The sequence below is a fragment of the Balaenoptera acutorostrata genome, chromosome 11, assembly GCF_949987535.1.
Source record: "Balaenoptera acutorostrata chromosome 11, mBalAcu1.1, whole genome shotgun sequence".
Taxonomy (NCBI): domain Eukaryota; kingdom Metazoa; phylum Chordata; class Mammalia; order Artiodactyla; family Balaenopteridae; genus Balaenoptera; species Balaenoptera acutorostrata.
Window position 1 is genome coordinate 38,501,092 of NC_080074.1, and position 23,342 is coordinate 38,524,433.

At 36.4% G+C, this 23,342-nt stretch overlaps 1 protein-coding gene across 12 annotated transcripts in view; it reads left to right on the plus strand.

Moving 5' to 3' along the window:
• The window catches only part of PPFIA2 (PTPRF interacting protein alpha 2), a 479,171-nt gene that overhangs the window by 309,760 nt on the left and 146,069 nt on the right, over positions 1–23,342 (plus strand). For all 12 annotated transcript variants that reach the window (XM_057557043.1, XM_057557042.1, XM_057557045.1 and 9 more), the window contains one exon: positions 21,330–21,446. In XM_057557043.1, coding sequence (XP_057413026.1) covers positions 21,330–21,446 — 117 coding nt within the window. The remainder of the gene's footprint in view (positions 1–21,329; positions 21,447–23,342) is intronic.

Below are 23,342 nucleotides of genomic sequence, written 5' to 3' on the forward strand. Positions count from 1 at the left end.
TCTCTATCGCGGCCCCTCCCGTTGCGGGGCACAGGCTCCAGACGCGCAGGCTCAGCAATTGTGGCTCACGGGCCCTGCTGCTCCGTGGCATGTGGGATCTTCCCAGACCAGGGCTCGAACCCGTGTCCCCTGCATTAGCAGGCAGACTCTCAACCACTGCGCCACCAGGGAAGCCCTATTCTTATTAATTTTAAAGCTAAATATTTGAGAGATTACTTATCTTTTAAAAAATGTAAGTGGAGTACTGAAATTTAGTGAGATACAAGGTACAAAGTAAAAATAAAAAAGAATATTAAATTCAAGTCAAAAGATTTCAGTTTGAGTTGACTCCTATATCTATCACTTACTGATTCTATAATCCCTGGCAATTTATTTAACCTCTCTGCACCTCAGCTTTTTCATCTGTGAAATGGAATATTAATAAATTTTGGACTAGCCTATCTTTCAAAGAAGTCATGATGTTTAGATAAAATAATATACAAGAAAACACTTTGTAAACTTGAAGTACTAAAGCTGTATTGCTATTATTACGTTCAAAAGGTGAATATCAGGTAGTTATTAGTTAAGTAGATAAAAACTCTCTTCTGTTGACAATTTGAACGTGCTGATAAAATAACAGTACTTTATTTTATACTCAGAACAAAATCTCCTTTTATTAAAGGAACAAAAACCTTATTGTTCATAGGATGATTCTGTAGCACATGCACTTTATAAATGATTTTGCAATTCACTCCTTTATGCAGCTTGTAAAAATAATAGCATCTACAAATTTGAGGGAGATTATTGTGTGCCTGGCACTATGCTAAGCACTATACATATCCCCCAACACACAAACACACACACACACACGCACACACACACACACACTTTTCAGTTAATCATCAAAATGAACATCTGAGAGAACTGTAATTATTACTAGCATTTTGAAACTGAGGCTTCAAAGAACTAGGTGAATTGTTTTGCATGTTATCACTACTCAGTAGCAATCCAAGTCCAGGATAGCAGACTCCAAATTTGAGTGTTTAACAGTAGGCACAAGGCTGCCTGGCCTTTCTCTTAATAACAAACTTTCTTTATATATGAAAACTGTGTTTCCAAATCAACAGTTTACCTTTTACCAGTAATTTAAATTCATCATGACATCTTTATATTTGTTGTATTTCTGTGGATTAGTTCAAGGATCATAGCTTCACTATATTGACAGAAAGATAAAATAGGCATTAATTAATGACATGCATTAAATCAATTAGTTAAATTAACCTGCATTTCAACTGCCACATATTGGGTTGAAATTAAACATTTAACTCTACAGAAAAGATACATTAAAACATCTAGATGCTATTTGCAGTTATTTGGATAAATTCAATTACTGGATTTTAAACTTTGCATCTAGATGTTTTCCCTTGGTGTAAACTTCGGGGTGATGCTGCCTGAAGTCCTGAAATAAACAGTGTGATAGCATTGTATTAGTCCCTATACTTTCAGTGTAGAAAATGTGAGACCTCAAGTTCTACTAAACAATATCAGAGGATTTCTGCAGCACTTGTCTATTCCCATTTCATTGTGGCAGGGAAGAACAATGGATCTCAAATGTTGAGAAATTTGGAAGTTCCAAATAGGTGAGCTTTGGGGATGCTAAAAGGAAATGTATGGACAAAAAGGATGCCCGAATTGCTTTAATCTGTTTTGTGTATGTGAGTGTGTGTATAATTAGTAACTTGACTGCTCATGATTTTACTTTTTAAAAAGTTGATAGCAAAAAACATCACAAATTTGATCAGCTTGTATTCACCATATACTACTTATTTGTCTTAGTCTTTTGGGCTGCTAAAACAAACTATTATAGACTGGGTGGCTTAAACAACCAACATTCATCTCTCACAGCTCTGGAGGCTGGGTAGTCAAAGATCAAGGAACTGGCAAATTTGGTGTCTGATAAGAACTTGCTTCCTGGTTCATCGATGGTGCCTTCTTACTGTGTCCTCACATGGCAGAATGAATGAGAGAGACCTCTGGGGTCTCTTTTATAAGGGCACTAAAACCGACTAAATGTGGACTCCACCCTCATGACCTAGTCATCTCCCAGAGACCTCACCTCCTACAACTATCACATTGGGGGTTATGATTTAAGATATGAATTTGGTGGAGGGGGACATAAACATTCAATCCATAACACCATTACCAGCATTTAGCCAAACTGCGAAGCTCCGGGGCACAGTCATTCCCAAGACTGACCTAACTTCTGACACCAACTACAAGTCCATGGGGCTCCCAGATCCATTCTTAGTTTTGATAATTCACTAGAAAGACAGAACTCACTGAAAACTATTACATTTACAGTTATGGCTTATTACAGGGCAATGATACAGATCAAGATTAGCCAAGGAAAGAACACACAGGGCAGAGTCTGGGAGGGTTCCAAATGCTAAATTTCCATTGTCCACAGGATGCATTACCTTCCTTGAATTGATGTGAGATAATTCTCCAACCTGGGAAGTTCACTCAAGCTTTGACTGTCCAGAGTTTTTATTGAGTTTTACTTTATTCATTACATAAGCATAACTGATTGATTGTCCATGTGGTTGATCTCCGCCTCTAGATTGAGACACAAAGACTCCTAAATCATGTAGTTGGTCTTTCTGACATTACCAGTCCCAATTTAAGACTATTAAGTGTGACCAGCCCCATCCTAAGATCCACCGTAATTAGACCTCACCCTAAACGAAAACATTCATATCAGGTATGACGAAGATTACCTCCAAAAGCTAAAGGCAAAGGCCTGACCTCTCTTCAGGCAAAGCCAAATTCTTTACTACACAGCTAGAGATCATCTTAACTGGCTATCCTAACTGAAGATTTTTTAATGAACACTTAGTGTTAATAATATCTCCTTATCTAATAACATGCTGATAAAGCCAATATGCTATTTTCCACTCAGAAAACACTGTAATTGGGAGATAAGGAGGAACAAAACCTATAGGTGGAATCAGAATATGTGTTGAGGAAGTTTTAAAAAATCAATTAACAAGAGAGAAAGTGAGAAAGGGAGAGAGAGAAAGAGAGAGAGGGAGAGACATGTGGAAGGGAGTGGGAGAAAGAAAAATATAGTTTTCTTAAGAGAAAATTGCAATACAGTTATATTATAGTGTCAGAAATATCTTGGGGGCACCTACTGTTTTGGGGCACTGGGCCGGGTCAAGCACTTAAGTGCTGTGTTTTCACAGGCTTCCAGCAGTTTCAGTCATTTACCTCTCTTCACCTTCAGGTTTATGGATCCCCACATTATGAGATAATTGCTGTTATTAACAGAGAGAATTTATTGAGATCCTGCTAACGTCTCGTCACCTTATAAGGCAGAATGTACTGTCACTATTTTAAAGATGCAGAAAACATGGTTCTAAAGCTTGAAGTAACTCACCTGAAATACACAGCTAGTAAATAATTGAGCAACTGCTCTTTTGTTCAGTCTATTCATTTCTTCAGATCCCTACTTTTAAAAACTCTTCACAAGGTATTGATTATTTCCCACTGATTCGCAGAGGTATAGCTATTTTCTATCCAAGGAATTGGATGGATTTGCACTCTCACTGATGTTTCTGTTGTATCAAGAACAAAAGGACAGGGAAGGAAAATAAGTTAATATTTCAATATTAGAAAAAGAGAAATCTACTGATACCCTTTTAAAAAATTATTCTTTCCGATACATAGAAGCCTCTCGAAAAGAGGAGAAATAGAAAGGTTGTCCACCCTAGTGCACTAGTTCTCCATCCTGGCTGTACGCCTGCCTCACCTGTAGAGCATCTGAAAAATACAAATGTATCCAGAAATTCTGATTCATTATTAGCATTAGTCCTGGCCATCTGCACTTTAAAAAATTATATAGTTTGATTCTGATTTGAGCCTGTAGTTGAGAACTATAGTAGAGAAAAATCATGGGCTTTGAAGCAGACAGACATAGGTTTGACTCAGTCTGCCATTTACAAGCTATGTGACTTTTACAAATAGTATCATTTTATGGAAAAGGAAAAAGGCACAGAGAAGTTAAATAACTTAAGTTCATACTGTCAGAAAGTGGAAGAACCAGAATTCTACTTCATAGTTCATGATCTTAATCAGTACTCTGTAAAATCTACTGGACATGTACCAAGTACTTTTTGGGTCTTGAGGACATACCAGTAACCAAGTAAGAAGTAACTCCCTGCCCGCAAAGAGCTTATGTTAGAAATTTTTGATTTAAAATTAATTTTAGGTAGAGAAAAATTCTATAAAACAAGTTACACAGAGCTATGGATAGAAAGCACTGCAGATGTAATCCACACTTATTTTTAGGTTTTTTCTGTGTTCTCTCGGTTCTTACTTTTGTAATATTAACCAAAGCCATCTAAAACATTCTTATTTAGACATGAGTTTAGCAAAGAGCATGTGAAAAAAACATATCCACTTCATCAGGTAATTGCATTTCAGGGATAATTTATTCTATGTTTCTACTTATTTAAGTGAAATTGGAAATAATGTATGAAAGTGAATAGAGAGAATAAGTCTAAAAATCAGGAAGTAGAGTTATAATTGTGACTTTCACTGAGTCCATTTGAACAGTTTATAAAGAAAAAGATGGACGTGGGCCACTATACCAGGGATCAGCAGACTTCTTTAAAGGGCCAGCTAGTAAATACTTTAGGCTCTGTGGGCTAGAAGCTCTTTACCACAACTGCTCTACCATTATAGAGCAAAAGCAATCAGACAATTATGTAAATAAGCACGCTTGGCCCTGTTCCAGTAAAAACCTATTTATGAACAATGGAAACTGAATTTCTTTTAAGTTTTATGTATCACAAAGTATTATCCTCTTTTGATTTTTTTCAACTATTCAAAATGTGAAAACCTTTTTTATCTTGTGGGCCTGACAAAAATAGGCAGCCTGGAGGATGTAGTTGGCCACCCCTGCACTACATGATCACTCAGGTCACGTCCTAGAGGCTTCCTCTGTCACAGCCTTCAGCAGCCTTTCACGGGGCTGCTGCCTCTACCTGCGATACAGCAATAGCAAGAAAAAATTCTCTGTACTCGAAGACTTCACATGCACTGGTCCTCAAACCGAAGGGTGTATAATGGTCACCTGGAAGAATATTAAAATGCAGATTCCATTTTAATGAAATCTGCATTTTAAGGAAGCATCACGATGATGTTGAACTGCTAATAAGAATCTTGACCTAAATATAACATAAATATAGGACATAGAATCCATAAAATGCAGATTCCATTTTAATGAAATCTGCATTTTAAGGAAGCATCACGATGATGTTGAACTGCTAATAAGAATCTTAATCTAAATATAACATAAATATAGGACATAGAATCCATAAACTGCAGATTATAACACAGTGAGATATGTATCACAATAGAAAGAAGGAGACAAAAATATGAAATGTTCTATGAGAAGTGGATAGTAAGAAGCAGTTAGAAGTTAGTGTGGGCAAGTGGAGAGAAAGTGGCAAGTGCAAAACCATCATTCTATCTAGACTATTCAGCTGGGTGCTGTGAATATATTCTACCCGGGCTGATGACAAGAAAGGAAAGGAGTAAGCACACTCCAAACAGGAGCTGTAACCACCACCCCTGGGCATTTACTTTCCCCCTAAATGGTTCTGCTCTCTGCTAGCTCTGTGACTACAGGCAATTTCCTTATAACCTCTTTGCGTCAATTACCTCAACTCTAATAGAATTTGCCTCATCAGGTTGTTGTAAGGGTTAAATGAGTTAATACACTGTGGACTGAAAAAAATGCACAAGGTGAGAGTTGTGTTAGGTTTTCTTTGAGGCAAAATGAGGACTATAGCCCAGGAGATAGCATTTCAGATAGCTCTAAGAAACTGCTCGGAAGAGGTAGGCGGGAAGGTCAATATATATGTGATTTTGGTGAAGGGGGAGTACCTGCAATCAAGTACATATTTTTTACAGAAGTTTTCTGCTAGTTTCAGGAAGGTTACTGCTAGTCACGAGAAGCAGATATCACCATGAAGGATTTTAGTGCTTTTCTAGATATGAGGAGATGCAAGAATTGGGCTCATAAAATCTTCTCCTGAAAATATCTAACCATCTGAAGACCTGTTCTGCCAGTTTTTCCCAGAGCACAGAGTGCCTCATTCCTGATCTCCACCCTGAACTCCTTTCAGGGAGTGTTGAAGGTCAGCAGCTGCAGTGGTTCATAATTTAATCTTCGTAGAGGTAGATGGCAAGTGTCGATGGCAAGTGTCAATTTGTAGTTGACACATGTAGAGTGCTTAAAACTGTGCTTGGCACGAAGTATCTTTCAGTAAATATTATTGTTATTGATGTTGACGTTGATCTTTTTAGCTATGATACTGTTCGCCTCCTTTTTAATAAGATGATTGAACTGAGATCTGGAGAGGTGGAGTGTGTGTCCACAGTGGGACTGACCAGGTGACAATTTACTGGGGATGGGAAGAGGCTTACCATTCATTCTCTGTAAACTTCATTTTCTTCACCCATAAAAATAAGGTATAAAGACCACATAAGTTGTGGACCCTTCCCATTCTGGCATTTTATAATATGTATGCATTTAAAAATCACATAAAAATAACATTGAAACGCGTGCAAACAAACATAATGCAAGATTATTACCTTTAGAACCCAAGCGAATGGATTACTTTAAAAAGAATTGTTCAGAATAATGGGTTTAGTATGCTGCTTTTGTGATTTCTAAGGAAGGAACTAAATGGATAAAGCCTTTTTATTGCCCTGGCTTGCTTTTTTATAAGCAAGGATGACTAATGGATATTGTTTCTGCCTTCTACATTTTCTCAAGTACTTTCAAGCACTTTGATATGCTTTTCTTTCCCTTAAGACTCTTTTCCTTAGCATAACAGAGATAAAAGGAATTGTTCCAGGACACAGCCTATAATTTTGTCACTTCTGCCCTGATTGGAGAAAAACAACAACAACAAACCTCAACTGTGTACTTACAGTATTAGCCCTGACTGGCTGAGGAGGTCAAATTTCATGGTGCTGAAAGAATAGTATAGTCCATCTCCAAAGAGATTTATTTTATTTTTTTCATAGGCTTGTTGGCCATTTTGATTTTTTAAGCATTATTAAGGTATAATTAATATACAAAAAATGTACTTATTTAAAGTATACATTTTGATGAGTTTGGACATATGCATACACTCATGATGCCATCACCACAGTCAAAGTAATAACCATATATATCACCTCCAAAAAATATCCTTTTGTTCTTTTGTTGCTTTTGTTTTGCTTTTGTTTTTGTTTTTGTCATAAGAACACTTAGATGAGATCTATCCTCCATTAAAAAACTATTGAAAGAAAACAATTTAGGTGATATAAACCAGCTTTATTTAACACGTTGTGAAGTGGACAGTCTCTTTTCAGAAAACTGCAAAATGGGATGGAAGGCAAGAAGCTTTTATAAAATAGAGAATAAAGAACAAGGAAGAGAAAAATAGAAAACATCTGATTGGCTGGGCCCACACTGTTCACCTTGTTAGGGGTGGGAAGACCCAGAGTTGGCTTGGTGTTTGGAGTTGACTGACTGGATATGCTGCTTTTCTGGTCAAGAAGAGCATTTACAAGGACAGAGTTACCTAAGTTACCTAAGGTCTGGTTTGCTGATGTGGGTCCATCTTGGACCTAGAAAGTTATTTCAACACCTCCTAACATATCTTAAAGTGCACAATACCATATTGTTAACTATAGGCACTACGTTGTACAGCAGGTCTCTAGAACTGATTCATATTGCGTAACTGAAACTTTATATCCATTGAGCAACAACTCCCCATTCTCCCCTGCCCCCAACCCCCAGAATGCACCAGATATCTTTTCTGATCTCTGCAGCTAAGCAGGGTCCAAGCCTGGTTAGTACTCAGATCACAGAGATGAATTTTAATGTGATGTTTTAGAGGATTCAAATATATGTTGATGGAAATATAGCATCTTTGGATTACTAAAACAGAATGTTCATTCTAAAACATCCCAAATTTCCTGACAGCAGATGGACTGCAGTTGAATAAACAGATGACAGAGATGTGATTAATATTATGTAGATCTACCTTTATTAATTTAATAATCAGTATTTGCTTGATGAATTTAATACTACTTTTTATACATGAAATAACTAAAGAAGAAACTTTTATTCATGTCAGCATAATTCATAAAAGAATAAATATTGAGACTTTTGAAGACAGACTCTTAGTCACAGAGCGTAGCTGCTACTCTATAAACTGATCACGTAAGTTCTCATTGGACTATTCAGTTTGCTGTGACCCTCTTCTCAGCATAACTCGGTCTCCTCATTTTGCTTTTCTTTTTTGTTTATTTGGAGGAGAAGGGATATATGTAATCAGTTGTCCCTCTGCCTTTACCTGAAGCCCAAACCAAATTAGCATATTTTGATACTTCTGACTTTAGGGAGTAAGGGACCTAGTGGTAGTGACTGTGGAGAGCACGAAGAAGTAAGCCTTTGTTCTATGTCAAGAAGTACTTTATCACAATCGATACCTTTAGTAAGTCCTATTTGCTTTTCTCATTGTGAGACAAGTGTTAAAAGATAAACTGAGGCATATTAAAAATTTGTAAGAGTTTATTTGAAAAAAAAAATCAAATCAAGCAATGCCAAACCAGAAGTGGTCAGGAGTGCTCCACCATAGGAGCCAGGGGAAACCCTCAGAAATAGTGCAGGAGCAAAGAAGAGAAATTATTTGATTGGCTATAGCTTAAATCCTAACTGGCTGTTTGTGATTGGTTATCCTAAGCGTTTGGTCGTGTAATCTTTAGGCGTCACAGGCTTAGATTTTGGTTTGCTTCTGTAGGTCGCTTGGGCATTAGAGCCACCTCAATCTAATGGCCTCCTTTTTTAATTAAACTATTTTTTAAGTAGGATTCTGCTGTCTTCTTTAGGGAGGGAAGTTATTAGCAATGGCATCTTCCAGGGTGATGGAGATTGCAATGTACTTTTTCCATGACATTCAAAACTTTCAACTAAATTGCTGCCACCATTCTCAGCACTCAACACTGAATTATTGCAGTTGTTTTACATGTGGTGGTGTACTTCTCAGTGTCATTTGTTTACCTCAATGAATATTTTCCACCCCTCCTCATTTATTTATTTGCTTATTTATATTTTCAACTGAGGCTTGCTTTCTTGCAGTGAAAAATAAAATTTGTTCAGTATGTGTTTTCCTATTATTGACACTTTGGGAAAACTCTTTAGGACTTCTTTTTTGCTTTTGATCTCTGGATTAATTCCTCTACTTTACCACACTAACAGCTTCCTTGGCCATTTTTATTACTATTCTTTCATCTAATGCCATTCTTAGCTGCTACTCTACTACAATAGCAGTACTGTGCCTGAACAATATCCACTAATACTGTCCAATTTAAGTTGTTTTGTATTTTCTGAAGCCATTTATATGCTTCTAATGAAAATGCCAGCATTTGATTTTATTATCGTTTTAAATATTAAAGAACTATTTGAATAGTGGAAATAAATAAAAATAAAGAGTAACCAAGTATCAGAAAAATGTAATGACTGAAATACCAATTAGATGAAAAGGATAGAGATAGTTTGGTAGAGAGTTGTAATTTAGATCAGAATTACATATCAATAACTATACTAAAATACAGCTATTTTTGAATGTTACAGTTAACATTGGAAATAGAGATCATAATCATTCACTGTAAAAACAAATCTATCTAAGGAAACATTTGAAATTTTATTGTTCTTTCAACCACTGTCTTAAACTTAAAACTAAAAATAACAGTTTTGCATGACAGTTACTGTTTTAAGAATGGTCTTAAAAATCTTTAATATTATCTTAAAAGAATTTTTTCATCATTAAAAACTAAATAAGCTTAGATTCCGTAGTCATACAAGGTATCTTTATGTTTTTAGATATAAGCAGATGTAAAATTTGGAAATAGCCAAACTGCATGTACTGTTTGTGTACTATCTTTTTCATCAAAGCGTCACCAGAAACTTACTGGTGATGTGCATTTAAATTTTAACATCCAGTCAGTTCATCTAATGGGAATTGGAAAGGCTGGTCAGCCAAAGTGGAGGAGGTTAAAGATAAAAGTATGTAGTATGTTCTAATTAATTCAATAATTATTTATTGACTGAATAGTATAGTGGTAAAAATTCTAAGCAACCACCAAATTAAACTATACTTCCCACCTCCAAGCTATTTGGTCATTCATTAGGATAAATGGATTCATTCTTTAAATCATTAATTAAATAACTATTTTTTAAACTTGACACGAGGTGAATCCTCACAATACAAACCTCTGATTCCCATCTCAAGACAATTTGATTGTTCGTTGGATCAGTTACGTTTCACAAGTTTTCAGTCTATCCATTCTCACTGAAAAACAATGAAAGTTAATGTTACACATGAGCTGATCAAACTGCACTGGACTACATGAAGTTGCTTTTCACTGGTTTTAATATGCTTCAGTGTTGCTTATAAATCTTATGTCCAAAAGCCAGAGCTGGAAAGTGAAATTGCTATTGGCTTAGTATCCTTAGTTCTGTTTGAATAAGTGTCTCAATCTTTTTGGTTTTCCACTTAATATATAACAACACAAACCCAAACTATTGTGTCTGGAGAGTTGAGTTGCTTAAGTGTAAATTGTAAATCCCTGCTGTTCTACTAGTTGCTTTGTCTTTGTTTTTTTCATGTTGCAGCCTCAGTGTAATCTAAGCCTGGAATTCAGCTAAATTAGAATAAGTTATCTGTTTAGAAGCAAACTATGTGTTGGTGTAGTGAGACTTCTGTAAGTCTCACTCTTGGAATTGTTAATTGAATTTGGGGTAAAAATAGATGAAAAGAATCTTTGTTAATTAGATGTGGGCACTGTCTGGAAGTTGTTGTTAAATACGTTAAGGCAAATATGAATTTAAAAACATCAGAATGAAGATCCCTGGAGAATTAGCATGAGTATGGTAGACATGATTCATTTTAAAAGGTAGCTGGGAAATTTTCAAGGTAAACTGAAATGCCTGTGCCACAAAAGAGTTATAAATAAAAATGATAAATAATGTAAACAGCATGATTTTTTTTTTAAGATGTTGTTACTATTTTTTTTTAAATTAATTTATTTATTTTTTGGCTGTGTTGGGTCTTCGCCTCTGTGCGAGGGCTCTCTCCAGTTGCGGCAAGCGGGGGCCACTCCTCATCGCGGTGCGCGGGCCTCTCACCATCGCGGCCTCTCTCGTCGCGGAGCACAGGCTCCAGACGCGCAGGCTCAGCAGCTGTGGCTCACGGGCCCAGTTGCTCCGTGGCATGTGGGATCTTCCCAGACCAGGACTCGAACCCGTGTCCCCCGCATCGGCAGGCAGACTCTCACCCACTGCGCCACCAGGGAAGCCCCAACAGCATGATTTTTATTCGTAAAAATAATTGAAGACATCTTCTGTGTCTAAATTGTTTTGTCAAATCAGGGCAGGTAAATTCCCCTGCTATCAGACCACAGAACTGTAGTCCTGACCTAGATAAGTATGTGGATTGTGTATGCAGTGAATCATTTCATTAATTTTCAAAAGGCATTATAGCATAATGCTTAAAAACCATCCATTTTGAAGGTATCATACCTGGATTGGAAACCTTTGTCGTATCTTTTTCTGTATGACCTCAAGTATATTATTTATGCCCTTTATGTTAGTTCCCTTACTTATAAAATAAAAATAATAATACCCAGTTTATAAGGTTACTGGGAAGATTAAATGAAATAATGTATGTAAATTGCTTTGCATGTATGTGGCATATAATTGATGTTCAACATAGAGCAACTATTATTACTGCTGGCAGTTCTTAATTATACATTTAATTTCTAAACTCCTATTCCTTATTTGTCTTCCTTCCTTATCCAACTTCAGGGAAATGTCTCGTACATTGACATTTTCAAAAAGATGAGGAAGAGGAAACAAAGTGAAAATTAAATTAATTTACATTGCTTTTCTGTTTCCACTTTAAGAATTTTGTTGGCAGAAACAAATTTCTAGATACCCTTGGAATTCCACTTTCCATCTAATGTCAATCTATCCAAAGTCTAAAGCATATAAACACAGTGTGTACTTCAGTGCACCTCAATCATATTACCTAGGCTACAATACACTTGTAAATTTTTTTTTAATATTTTAAGACACAGTGAAATTGCCTATTACTTTATATTTATAGAGTATCTCTTGTAGACTTTCTTTAAGCTGTCCTTCCATGATCCTATCCCTATCCTCCTTTACAGTTGTCTGTGTCTTCTACTTTGCCTCCTCACACTGAGAGTTGTGAATATCCTACAAGGCTATGTCAATATTTCTTGTTCTTTTTTTTCTGTAGTTCCCCAGTGAGCTCTTCCATGCCCAGGGCTCCTTTTTAACCTTGAATCATGTAATATGAACTTTAGGAAAGACTTCAAGTTCATATGGTCTTTTATGTGGATAACTAATTTGCTTCTCCATGTATACATTCTCAAGTATTTTTCCATCCAATTTTTCCGACTCCCTATTTAGGACTTTTCCATTCATACAGTCTGCTGTCATTCAATACTCCATAAATATTTCTAGAGTGCTTTCTACTTGTCAGAGAGTTTACTAAGAACTGGGAATAAATAATCAATCAGATATAGTTTCTGGTCTCAAGGCACTCAGTGTCAAAATGGGCAGTCAGAAAACTAACAGCCAATTGTGCTAAAGAGTGATAATTTGTATGATATGAGTTAGTGGAGAATGCTAAGGAATTATGTAACTTAAATCACTGGGATGCCACCCATCCCACAGTGAGTGACATATAAGCTAAGACCTGAAAGATAACTGAGAAGAGTTAAGGAGGAGGAAGAGTGTGTAAGGAAAAACTCTGCCCTACTTCCTGTGATTCTCCTTTCCGCTCACACTACTGCCACACTCGCAGCACTTCCAACACCAGCTGTACGGGAGTTTTTCCCCTACCAAACAATTGACTGCAACACCAGCAGGGTGTCCTATAGTTTAGCTCAATTCTGACACTATCTACCTGGAGGTAGCACCAGATCCTACAGGTTAAGGGCTCAGTCCCACAAGACCACTCCCACCCTACTTCAGATGCCAATTGCAAGTCCAATTTGTCATCTGTGCTTCTGACTGAATGGGTATAAATCAGAAACTCCCACTAACCCCTCCTTGGGTTTGATTAATTTGCTAGAGCAGCTCATAGAACTCAGGAAAACATTTACCTAACCTATGTTTACCAGTTTATTAAAGGGTATGATAAAGGATACAGATGAACAACCAGATGAAAAGATACACAGAGTGAGGTCTGGGAGGGTCCCAAGTTCAGGACCTTCTGTCCCTGTGGAGTTGGGATACATCACCCTCCCAGTATGTGGATATGTTCACCAACCTGGAAGCTCCCCAACCCCTGTACTTTTGGGAATTTTATGAAGGCTTCATTACATAGGCATATCAGTCATTAAGTTCACTTCCAGCCCCTGTTTCCTCTCTGGAGAATGGTGGGTGGGGCTAAAAATTCCAGGCTTGAAATCACAGCTTGGTCCTTCTGGCGATGAGCCCCCATCCAGGAGCCCACCCGGAATCCCCCATTAGAACAAAAGGTGCCCTGAGTACTGTTGTCAGGAATTTACAAGGGTTTTAGGAGCTCTGTGCGTGAGCATTCCAAATGAATATAAAAACTCACAGCCAAGGGGCTTCCCTGGTGGCGCAGTGGTTGAGAATCCGCCTGCCAATGCAGAGGACACGGGTTCAAGCCCTGGTCTGGGAAGATCCCACATGCCGCGGAGCAACTAGGCCCGTGAGCCACAACTACTGAGCCTGCGCGTCTGGAGCCTGTGATCCGCAACGAGAGGCCGCGATAGTGAGAGGCCCGGGCACCACGATGAAGAGTGGCCCCCGCTTGCCGCAACTGGAGAAAGTCCTCGCACAGAAACGAAGACCCAACACAGCCATAAATAAATAAATAAATAAATAAATAAAAACTCACAGCCAAGATGGCATTTTGGGTGTGTGTAACTGCAAGTCCTTCAATAAGCTAGAACATGAAGTATGAATAAGAAGATAAAGGTGATCATTATTACATTATAAATGCTTATAGTACATCATATACAATTAAGTATTTTACAGTACAAACACACTAAAACGTAGGTATTATTATCCCTCATTTTATAGCAGAGGAACATGAACTTGAGGTTAAGAAACTTGTACAAAGTCATAAAACCAGTTACACCTAGAAGGGCCAGGACTCATCCTAGGCCTTTTAAGAATATTTAAGAATGCTATGCTTCTCGGAATCACCTTCCAAATAAACTACTGTGTGAAATCATTTGTCTCAGGGTCCACTCTCAAGAAATCTTAAACTTGGAAGAAAAGACAGTACAGATGAAATGATGTAAAGAAGAAAAATTTATATAATGTGCTGAGCACAGTTTTTGGCACATTGTAAGAGCTCATTAAATGATTGTTATTTTATTGTTGTTGTCTTACTGCTTCTTTCTTTGTTTCCCTCATTTACTAGAATGTAAGCTTTTTGAGAGAAGGGTTTTTCCCCAGTGGTGTCTCATGTTTAGAACAACGATCAATGAATATTTGGTGAATAAATAGATTAATACATTTTAGGGACTTCCCTGGTGGCACAGTGGTTAAGAATCCGCCTGCCAATGCAGGGGACACAGGTTCAAGCCGTGGTCCAGGAAGATCCCACATGCCGCGGAGCAACTAAGCCCGTGCACCACAACTACTGAGCCTGTGCTCTAGAGCCTGTGAGCCACAACTACTGAGCCCACGTGCCTGGAGCCCATGCTCCACAACAAGAGAAGCCACCACAATGAGAAGCCTGCGCACCGCAATGAAGAGGAGCCCCCGCTCGCCACAACTAGAGAAAGCCCGTGCTCAGCAACAAAGACCCGATGCAGCCAAAAATAAAATAAATAAGTAGATAAATTTAAAAAATAAAGTGCTGCAAGGGACTTCCCTGGCAGTCCGGTGGTTAGGACTCTGTGCTTCCACAGCAGAGGGCATGGGTTCGATCCCTGGTCGGGGAGCTAAGATCCCGCATACCATGCGACACAGCCAAAATAAATAAATAAATAACAATAATAATAAAAAAATAAAGTGCTGCAAGAAAAGAACTGTCAACAACTCTACATCTGGCAAAAAATATCCTTCAGGAATGAAAGTAAAATAAAGACATTCTCAATGAAGGAAGCTAAGAGAATTTATCATCTGTGGGCCTGCTCTAAAAGAAAGTTAAAGGGAGTTCTTCAGGCTGAAGGAATATGACCCCACAGATAAACTTGGAAGTTTAGGAATAAATAAAGAGCAACAAAATATGAAAAAAAAATACATTTTAAACACTTGAGAAATGTGAGACTATAGAGATATGAAAGAGACTCTATTATTTTCTCCCAAATCACATTTCTCTTAAGAATCACATGTTTCTGTGCATTCCCTGATACCTGAAATTTCCAAGATGTCAACTTTCAGTGATGTTTTAGCTATCTTTTGAAGAGGACATCTTACATCATATGAACTCACTAAAACATTTTTATGAATCTCAAACTTTTGTTTTCAATAATGAATTTCATTTTCTGAACTCTCTGCCTGGAAAGTTTTTCTCCCAGATAGTCACATTGCTTCCTCCCTCTCATCTTCAGGTCTATACTCAGAAATCACCTAATTCCTAATTAAACTGCACCTCATAGCATCCCTCCCTTGCTTTAATTTTCCCTTTGCAATTATCACCATTTAAAAATGTATTCCACTTATTTTTGTTTATAGTTTGTCTCACCCAACAAGAATGAATTAAAGAACTTTGCCTTTTCCCCCTATTAATTTTCCTAATACCTGATATATCATCAGTGAAATATCAATGAATATATGTGAAATGAATGAATCTCTCCAGGTCATCAAGGAAAACTGTTTTTCAGAGAATGAGGATAGAAGAGAGTCTGTTGCAAGACATGCTAGGAACCCTGAAATAGTCTGGTAGAAAAAGGGGTGGGGGCTGGGGAATTTTCCTGACTAGGAGACTGACCACCAAGACCACCAGTAGTCCACTGTGTGAGCTCAGAGCTTGTCAGAGATTGATAAGAGCCAAAAACAACCTGACAGAGGCAAAGGTTTAAAGAAAAAAAAACTTGGAAGGCTGCCTTGGGAATATAATGGGTTTGGGAGTGCCTAGAAGCAGGGAGTCAGGCTGTCAGAAGCTTAATGAGCTATCAGGAAACACAAAGAAGGGTCAAGGCAAAGCAATAAGCCAGAGAGCAAGAATCACACAGATGCCAGAGTTTTAGCTGAAGTACGTTAGCTTTTTGAGTCACCTGTCATTCTTTTATCTTCTTCCTTTTTTTTTTTTTTCCTCCTCCTCATCACCTTGACTAGCCTGGATGAGTACCGGTACACCCTCATGTATTCTTTTTTCCTAAAGAACTCTTTTTTTTTTTTTTTTTGCCCCAGATTTTTAAAAAAAAATTTTAAACTTTTTATTTTGTATTGGAGTATAGCCGATAAGCAATGTTGTGATAGTTTCAGGCGCACAGCCAAGCGACTCAGCCATACATATACATGTATCCATTCTCCCCCAGACTCCCCTCCCATCCAGGCTGCCACATAACATTGAGCAGAGGTCCCTGTGCTGTACAGTAGGTTCTTTTGGTTATCCTTTTTAAATATAGTAGTGTGAAAAAATATATATATATATAGTAGTGTGTACATGTCAATCCCAGACTCCCTAACTATCCCTTCCTTCCACTCTTCCCCCCCCTACCCCCGGTAACCATAAGTTCGTTCTCTAAATCTGTGAGTCCTTTTCTGTTTTGTAAATACATTCATTTGTATCCTTTCTTTTTAGATTCCTCATATAAGCGATATCACACGATTTTTCTCTTTCTCTGTCTGACTAACTTCACTCAGTATGACAATCTCTAGGTCCATCCATGTTGCTGCAAATGGCATTATTTCATTCTTTTTTATGACTGAGTAATATCAGATGTGAACTCGTTAACGGTTGATCCCCAAATTCCCCCCCACCCCCATGAGTTGCATGCATCTTTTTTTTAAATAAACACACCCCAAATCTCTGTAACATATGGATCTCCAGGAGCAGGAGAGGTGTCTGGGAAGTACCTGGCTCGGGTTGGCCAGAAGGGCACATTTCCACCTCCCAAATAAGTGCAAAGACACTTTTAGTTACAAGTGACAGAAAACCAATCCAAACAAGTTTGAGCACAGAGGGGAAATTTGGGGCTCATTTTACTGAAATGCCAGGGATAGAGCTGATTTATGGCTAAAATCAGCAGCAGAAGTAATTCATCAGGGCTCCAGCTTTTCTACCTGCTTCTCTATGAGGAGGAACTCATGGCAAACAGCACTCTGATCATATCCCACCAGCTTACGTTCCATAGTAGAAAGGAGACTCTTCCCCCATATCTCTGCCAGAAACTTCTCTCAAGGAATGTTCTAATTGCCCTGGCTTAGATCATGTGCCCACCCATTTGCCATGAGCTCTGGCCCCCTGATTGACAGTCTCTCTAAGATTAGAGTGGGGAAGGAAAATTCCCCAGTGAAAATGTAAGATGTTGTCACCAAAAGGAATATGAATGAATTCTGGGCATTTTAAAACAAATGTCAACAAACACTTGACAAATCATGGTTAATCAGTTAAAATGACTGTAGAAAAGTTTCTCTTGACCAGCGTTCCATGGGCTTCAGTGGATTGGTATGTGTGGAAATGCATGCAAAATTCTGCTTATATGTGAATCTGTCCAGGGAGGGGTCCATACTTCAATGAAGTACAAAGGATTCCAAGGTGGGAGGGTAGCAGAACGTGGAAAGGAAATGCTTCCTCCCCATCCTCACCCACCATTAACTTCCCCTGACTTAATAGAGCCCAAATGCAAAGCCATGTGAGACAATGTGACATAGTAAAAAGTATAAAGATAAGGACTTTTATTTGATTCCTTAGTTCTCATTAAATTCTCTTTATCTCAGTTTAATCACTTGTTAAATGTGGATCATAAGACCTAATTTGCAGATTAAAATAGTTCAACACAGTTCTTGGCACATAGTGGGTTTCCAGTGCATTGTTGCATTTATGTCACAACTGAGTAAGCAACAGAGACTCCCCAGAAGTGATTTGTCCTAACCACCACGCCATCCTATTTGTAATAGGTCATGCTGTTTAACAGTGAGGGATCCAGTCCTACTTAACTATTCTAGACGAGTCACTTGAACCCTCCCTTTAACAGCTTTTTCTGTCAGTAGAGCCCAGAGAATGTTTTAAGGTTATCAGCCACTTTTCATTCTGCTTGCTATATTTGTAAACCACTTCTCAAGCCACCTACTGCATTCCTTTGTCAAGCCAGCTGGGAGAATTTCCTAAAGAGGCCTGTGCTACCTCCAGCTACAGATTTCTAGGTGACCTTCTCTGCCCTTTTGAACACACAGAAGAGCAGACCCAACCCCCAAAGTTGTATTTGCAGGAGAGAACATCTCACTTTCCCCAGTGTGAAAGGAAAAAGAATCAAGCTTATTAACACCTACAATAAAATCAGATGCTGAAGCTTTGCTTTCATAACTACCCAGGGTAATTTGTTATTGAGCAAAAATAGAACAGAATATAATCATATTAGAATGATAGAGAATATAGAGGATCCTGCATCAATTCTCCAGTTTCAAAAATCTAATTTGCAGGATTGATTTTTTAGAAAAAGTAGAGTTTGCATGTTAGTGGTTGAAAAGTTTGTCTTTCTTGGAATTAATTGCCATGTATATATTTTATGAAAAACTGGAAGTTTGTAATTTTTTAATATAGTGGCACAACCATATTTGCATAAGGTTTTCCATGTGAATTTGGTGTTTTGACTTTTCTAATTAAGGTCATTAATTTATCATTTCACTGAGTCATTCAGTAAATCTTTATAGATGGACTGCTTTATTTTAGGCACTAGGGTGTATTTGATATTTATCTGAACTACTAAACAAATTGAAGTTATTCTGTAAACTAAGAGTTAAGTTTGATGTTTAAATATTTTTTAAAAAGGTCTCTCTTCACTTATAATTAAATAATGGAAGAAAAAGCATAGAATTTTAAAATTTATTGTTACTGTTGGCTTAACATATTTAAGTCATGGATGTTATCTTAGTGAAATGTCAGTATACAATACTTTAATTAAAAAATTCATAATAAAGTTTTATTATGTATTGATTATAATATAATATTATTGACTTATGTAAGAGAAAGATGTTAAGAATGTAATATGAAAATGATATATGCAGGGACTATTTCATTCTTGTTTTTTCTTTGATGTAATTCATTTCTACACTAACTAACATGAGAGGAATGTCTGATGATTCTCAAGCACAGTAAATCTTTATCTTTTGTTATTTCTGAATGAATTAGGTTTACATTCTTTGTTTTTCTATATCCATTTATTATTTAATTTAACATTTATATTGAATCCCTGCACATACTAATGTGATGTGCTGCTTCATATGAAAATGTTGTTGTCAATAATGTATTCCTTTGAAAATTATTTTCCCATGAGATATCATTAGGACTTCTGCTAGCTAAATAAACAAGCAAAGTGAGTACGAAAATAAAGGAATAAAATATTAGATTTTAATGAGTAAGATACACACCAAAATAAACACAGATATATTGTACAAAGTATAATGGCTAGGTACACTTTGTCTGAAAAGTAGGTTTTTCAGCTGACTTTTGAAAGCTGAGATTGTGTCAGCTATAGTCTGAGCTGGGGAAGAATCCTTCAGGCAGGAAGATCAGCAAGTTCCTCAGTTCTGGATGAGAAAGTGCCAGGTCTGTTTGAGGGACAGAAAGGAGGCCATTGTGGCTGAAGGAATCATGTAGGGTGTTGTAGACCTTGTTAAGAAGTTTAAAATTATGCTAAACAAGTTGGGAAAACAGAACGGTTCTTTGGAAAGCTGAAGAGTGACACGATATAACTTAGGTTTAAAAGATGAATCTGGCTGCTTTGTGGATGATAGATTGTAGATGGGCAAGAATGGGAGTAAGGGAACCAATTATTTGGTGATTGCAGTACTACAGGAGAGAAGAGCTTTTACAGAGTTGTTCTTCATTATGTGGTGATATACCCTTAAGAAATGATAAGTTATGTGTTGAATTGCTGGAGGTCATATGCAAAATCACTTTTTCTCATGAATATATCATTGGCATGTGGGCAGCAATGGCAGGCAGCAGGACACATACCCAATCTCTCCATGTCTTTTGTTTACTTGATAATTCTTTGTCTGTGTGACATGTTGGTCTCATAATTTCAACTTATAATTTTAATATGATTCCATATTTATTTAATATAAATATTCAATATAAATATAAAATTCAATAAATATTCAATAAATATTGAATCATATTAAACTTATATGCTTAATATGTACTAAATACTATGGACATTGATTTCCCCTAGAACCAATACTGACTCTGTATCTGAGTTGATACTATAATAAAACTTGCCAAGAAACAAATAATTTATGGTATTAATGTAATGTAAATATTTTCATAATAATATGTATGAATAGCAAATATATTTTTTAAATGCTGTAATGTGATTTTCTACTCTATATATTATTAAGATCACTTAAACTACAACTATCTGGGAATCTGTTTCTTAGTTCAAAGTATCATGTGTATAAATCTGAGCTAAAATTTTGCAAAAATTAATTGCCTTCTGAGAATTTTTTTTTTGTAAATTAACTATATTTGGACTGGAAGTGCTAAAATAATGGCCGTTAAAATAATGACAATGAGACCAGTTTAATTCTAAGTGCTCATGATAGTGGCACAAATTGTTTAAGTCTAGCTTATTTATTTGCTTGTTTTAAAATTGCAGATGTGCTCTCTTAGGGAAGATGAATGTGCTCACAATTAGTCTTTAGTTGTCAATTTTCTGATTTATCTTTCTTTCATACTTTAAAAATTCAGACTAATACAAATTTTATTATATTTCATAAGTTAAATTAAAAAGTAATTTCTGAATTAATAACACATGGGTCATGCCACTGATTTAAAAACATTTCAAACTAGATAGATACATTTTCCAACTAGAAAATATTTTCTTAATTTCACATTCCTATAAATATTATAAATGTTATTTGAAATGCTAACCTAAATCTTAGAAATATTTTTGAACTAATAATATGAGTAAAATTTAATGTTTATTTTCTGACTATTTGTTTGTATTCATTAGTTCTTAGCCACATTCAAGTAAACTCAGTTTTCTTATATTTCATGCTCTATCTTAGATTTTAAAGGCATAGTGCTTTTATTTTGCAGATTGTTGCCTTGCGTGAACAAAATGTTCATATACAAAGGAAAATGGCATCAAGTGAGGGATCCACAGAGTCAGAACATCTTGAAGGGATGGAACCTGGCCAGAAAGTCCATGAAAAGGTATGACACATATGACATGCTCTTACATGGAAGTGTTTACTTGCTGTATCATTTGACAGGAGTATGAAATATTTGTGTCATTCATGTAATAAACATTACTGTGTTTTGACTTGTTGATCAAAAGTGCAGTATTATTTCCTTTATCATTAATTGCTCCTAATTTGATTCTCTCAAAAATATGTATGGGTTTATGCACATATATATATTTGAATTTTTCATTACTTGCTATTAACTTGATTCTCTTAAAAAGAATTTAATTACATATCTGTTTGAACATATCTATAATTGAATAAATTATAAATTGAATAAATATCTAAATATATCTATATATCTCTATAGATATATTAATAATCTATATCCAGGACTGTTTAAAGTACAGTAACAATAATTTTGATTTATAAGTGGTATTATGTACAATTCGTGACTAATCTATGGCTTATCACTGCAAAAATTTTTTTATAATATCTTATTTGCCTTATTATTTTCCATGTGTTTGATAAGACCACAGCAGTACTCCAGTTAATGAGAAATTACATAAAAAGATATCTGAAGTCATTAGACTTTTACTGTATTTTAGAAGGAATTGATTTTCCTTTCGGGTGGGGCATAGACCCAGGCCAAGGAAACCAACAGTCTGTTTGGCGCTTTTCTGTGCTGAACCACTTGTTCCCAGCACAAGAGAAAGAAGGTCAGTTGCTGGTAGGTCTGGAATCAGATTAAGATGACATAGGCATTTGCACATCCTGCGCATGAGGCTCAGACCATCTCCTGGATATTTGCAAGTTATAGCTCTGGATGCTTGAGCTCCTTAATCATCCAGACCTCATAAATCAGGTAGCTAAATTGGTGTCATTGTGAATATCAGGAGGTTTTAAAACATAGCGATTAAGAAGCAAGTGACCGTACCACAAAACAAATAGCACTAGACTTCTTATCATAAAATAAATTGAGCACTTCCTCATTTTTCCAGTTGAAACAAATGGAGGAGCTTCTTATGTTTCCTCCTTCAACTGTAAAAGCAAAAGAAGCCAAGTCAACCAGACATTTCCTGAGACCGCCATCAATTCTGGTGGCTGAGAAGCAAACAACTCTTCATTAAAGGCTTTACTATTTTAGCCTTTATCCATGTATTGTATAGAAATCTTAAGCTAGGTATTAACAATAAGCTACAATCTGACAGCTAGATTTCATGAGCTATATTTCAAATTTGAATAAAACTTATTCCTCTTTTCTTCAGATAATTAAACTGACATTAATTCAGTAAATAAACCACCAAGCTCTTTAGAATAGGGCATTTGCACACAATCCTCAGTTTAGGAAACTAACATGTCATTTTACTATTACTGTTTCATTTTAATTATGTCATCAGTAATACAGTGCTATACCTTTCCCCAGAGAATTACAGAATGACATTGGTTTGAGTATGAAAATGGACTTTATGGTCATCTAGTCTTTTTCTTAGAAGTCTTCAAAATATAGTGATGCCATATTATGCTAATCTGGACTAAAATTAAACAAATATGCTTTCAAAAGCATAAAGAACTTAAGATCTTGTCTATTAGCTAACAAACCATTTGGTGCTTAAAGCATTCCTCTAGTACTTCTGGGGAGTGGGGTACTCATACATGTAGTTTTTTTCAAATATTATTTTTTTTAAGATATAACCCCTAAATATTTAGGCATTATAGAATATAAGACAATTCATGTCAGATTAATTTTCAGAAACTGATTACAGAATTAGGATGAGGACCTATGAATAAATGATGTTTGTCTCTATTGGACTCAACAGATAGTGGTATATATGTGGAGGATTCTGAGTATTTGAAGACCTAAAGTACTTGTCTTTAACTTTCTTTGCCTTCCAGTTCTGGGTGAAGGCATTTCAGCCAGTGTAGA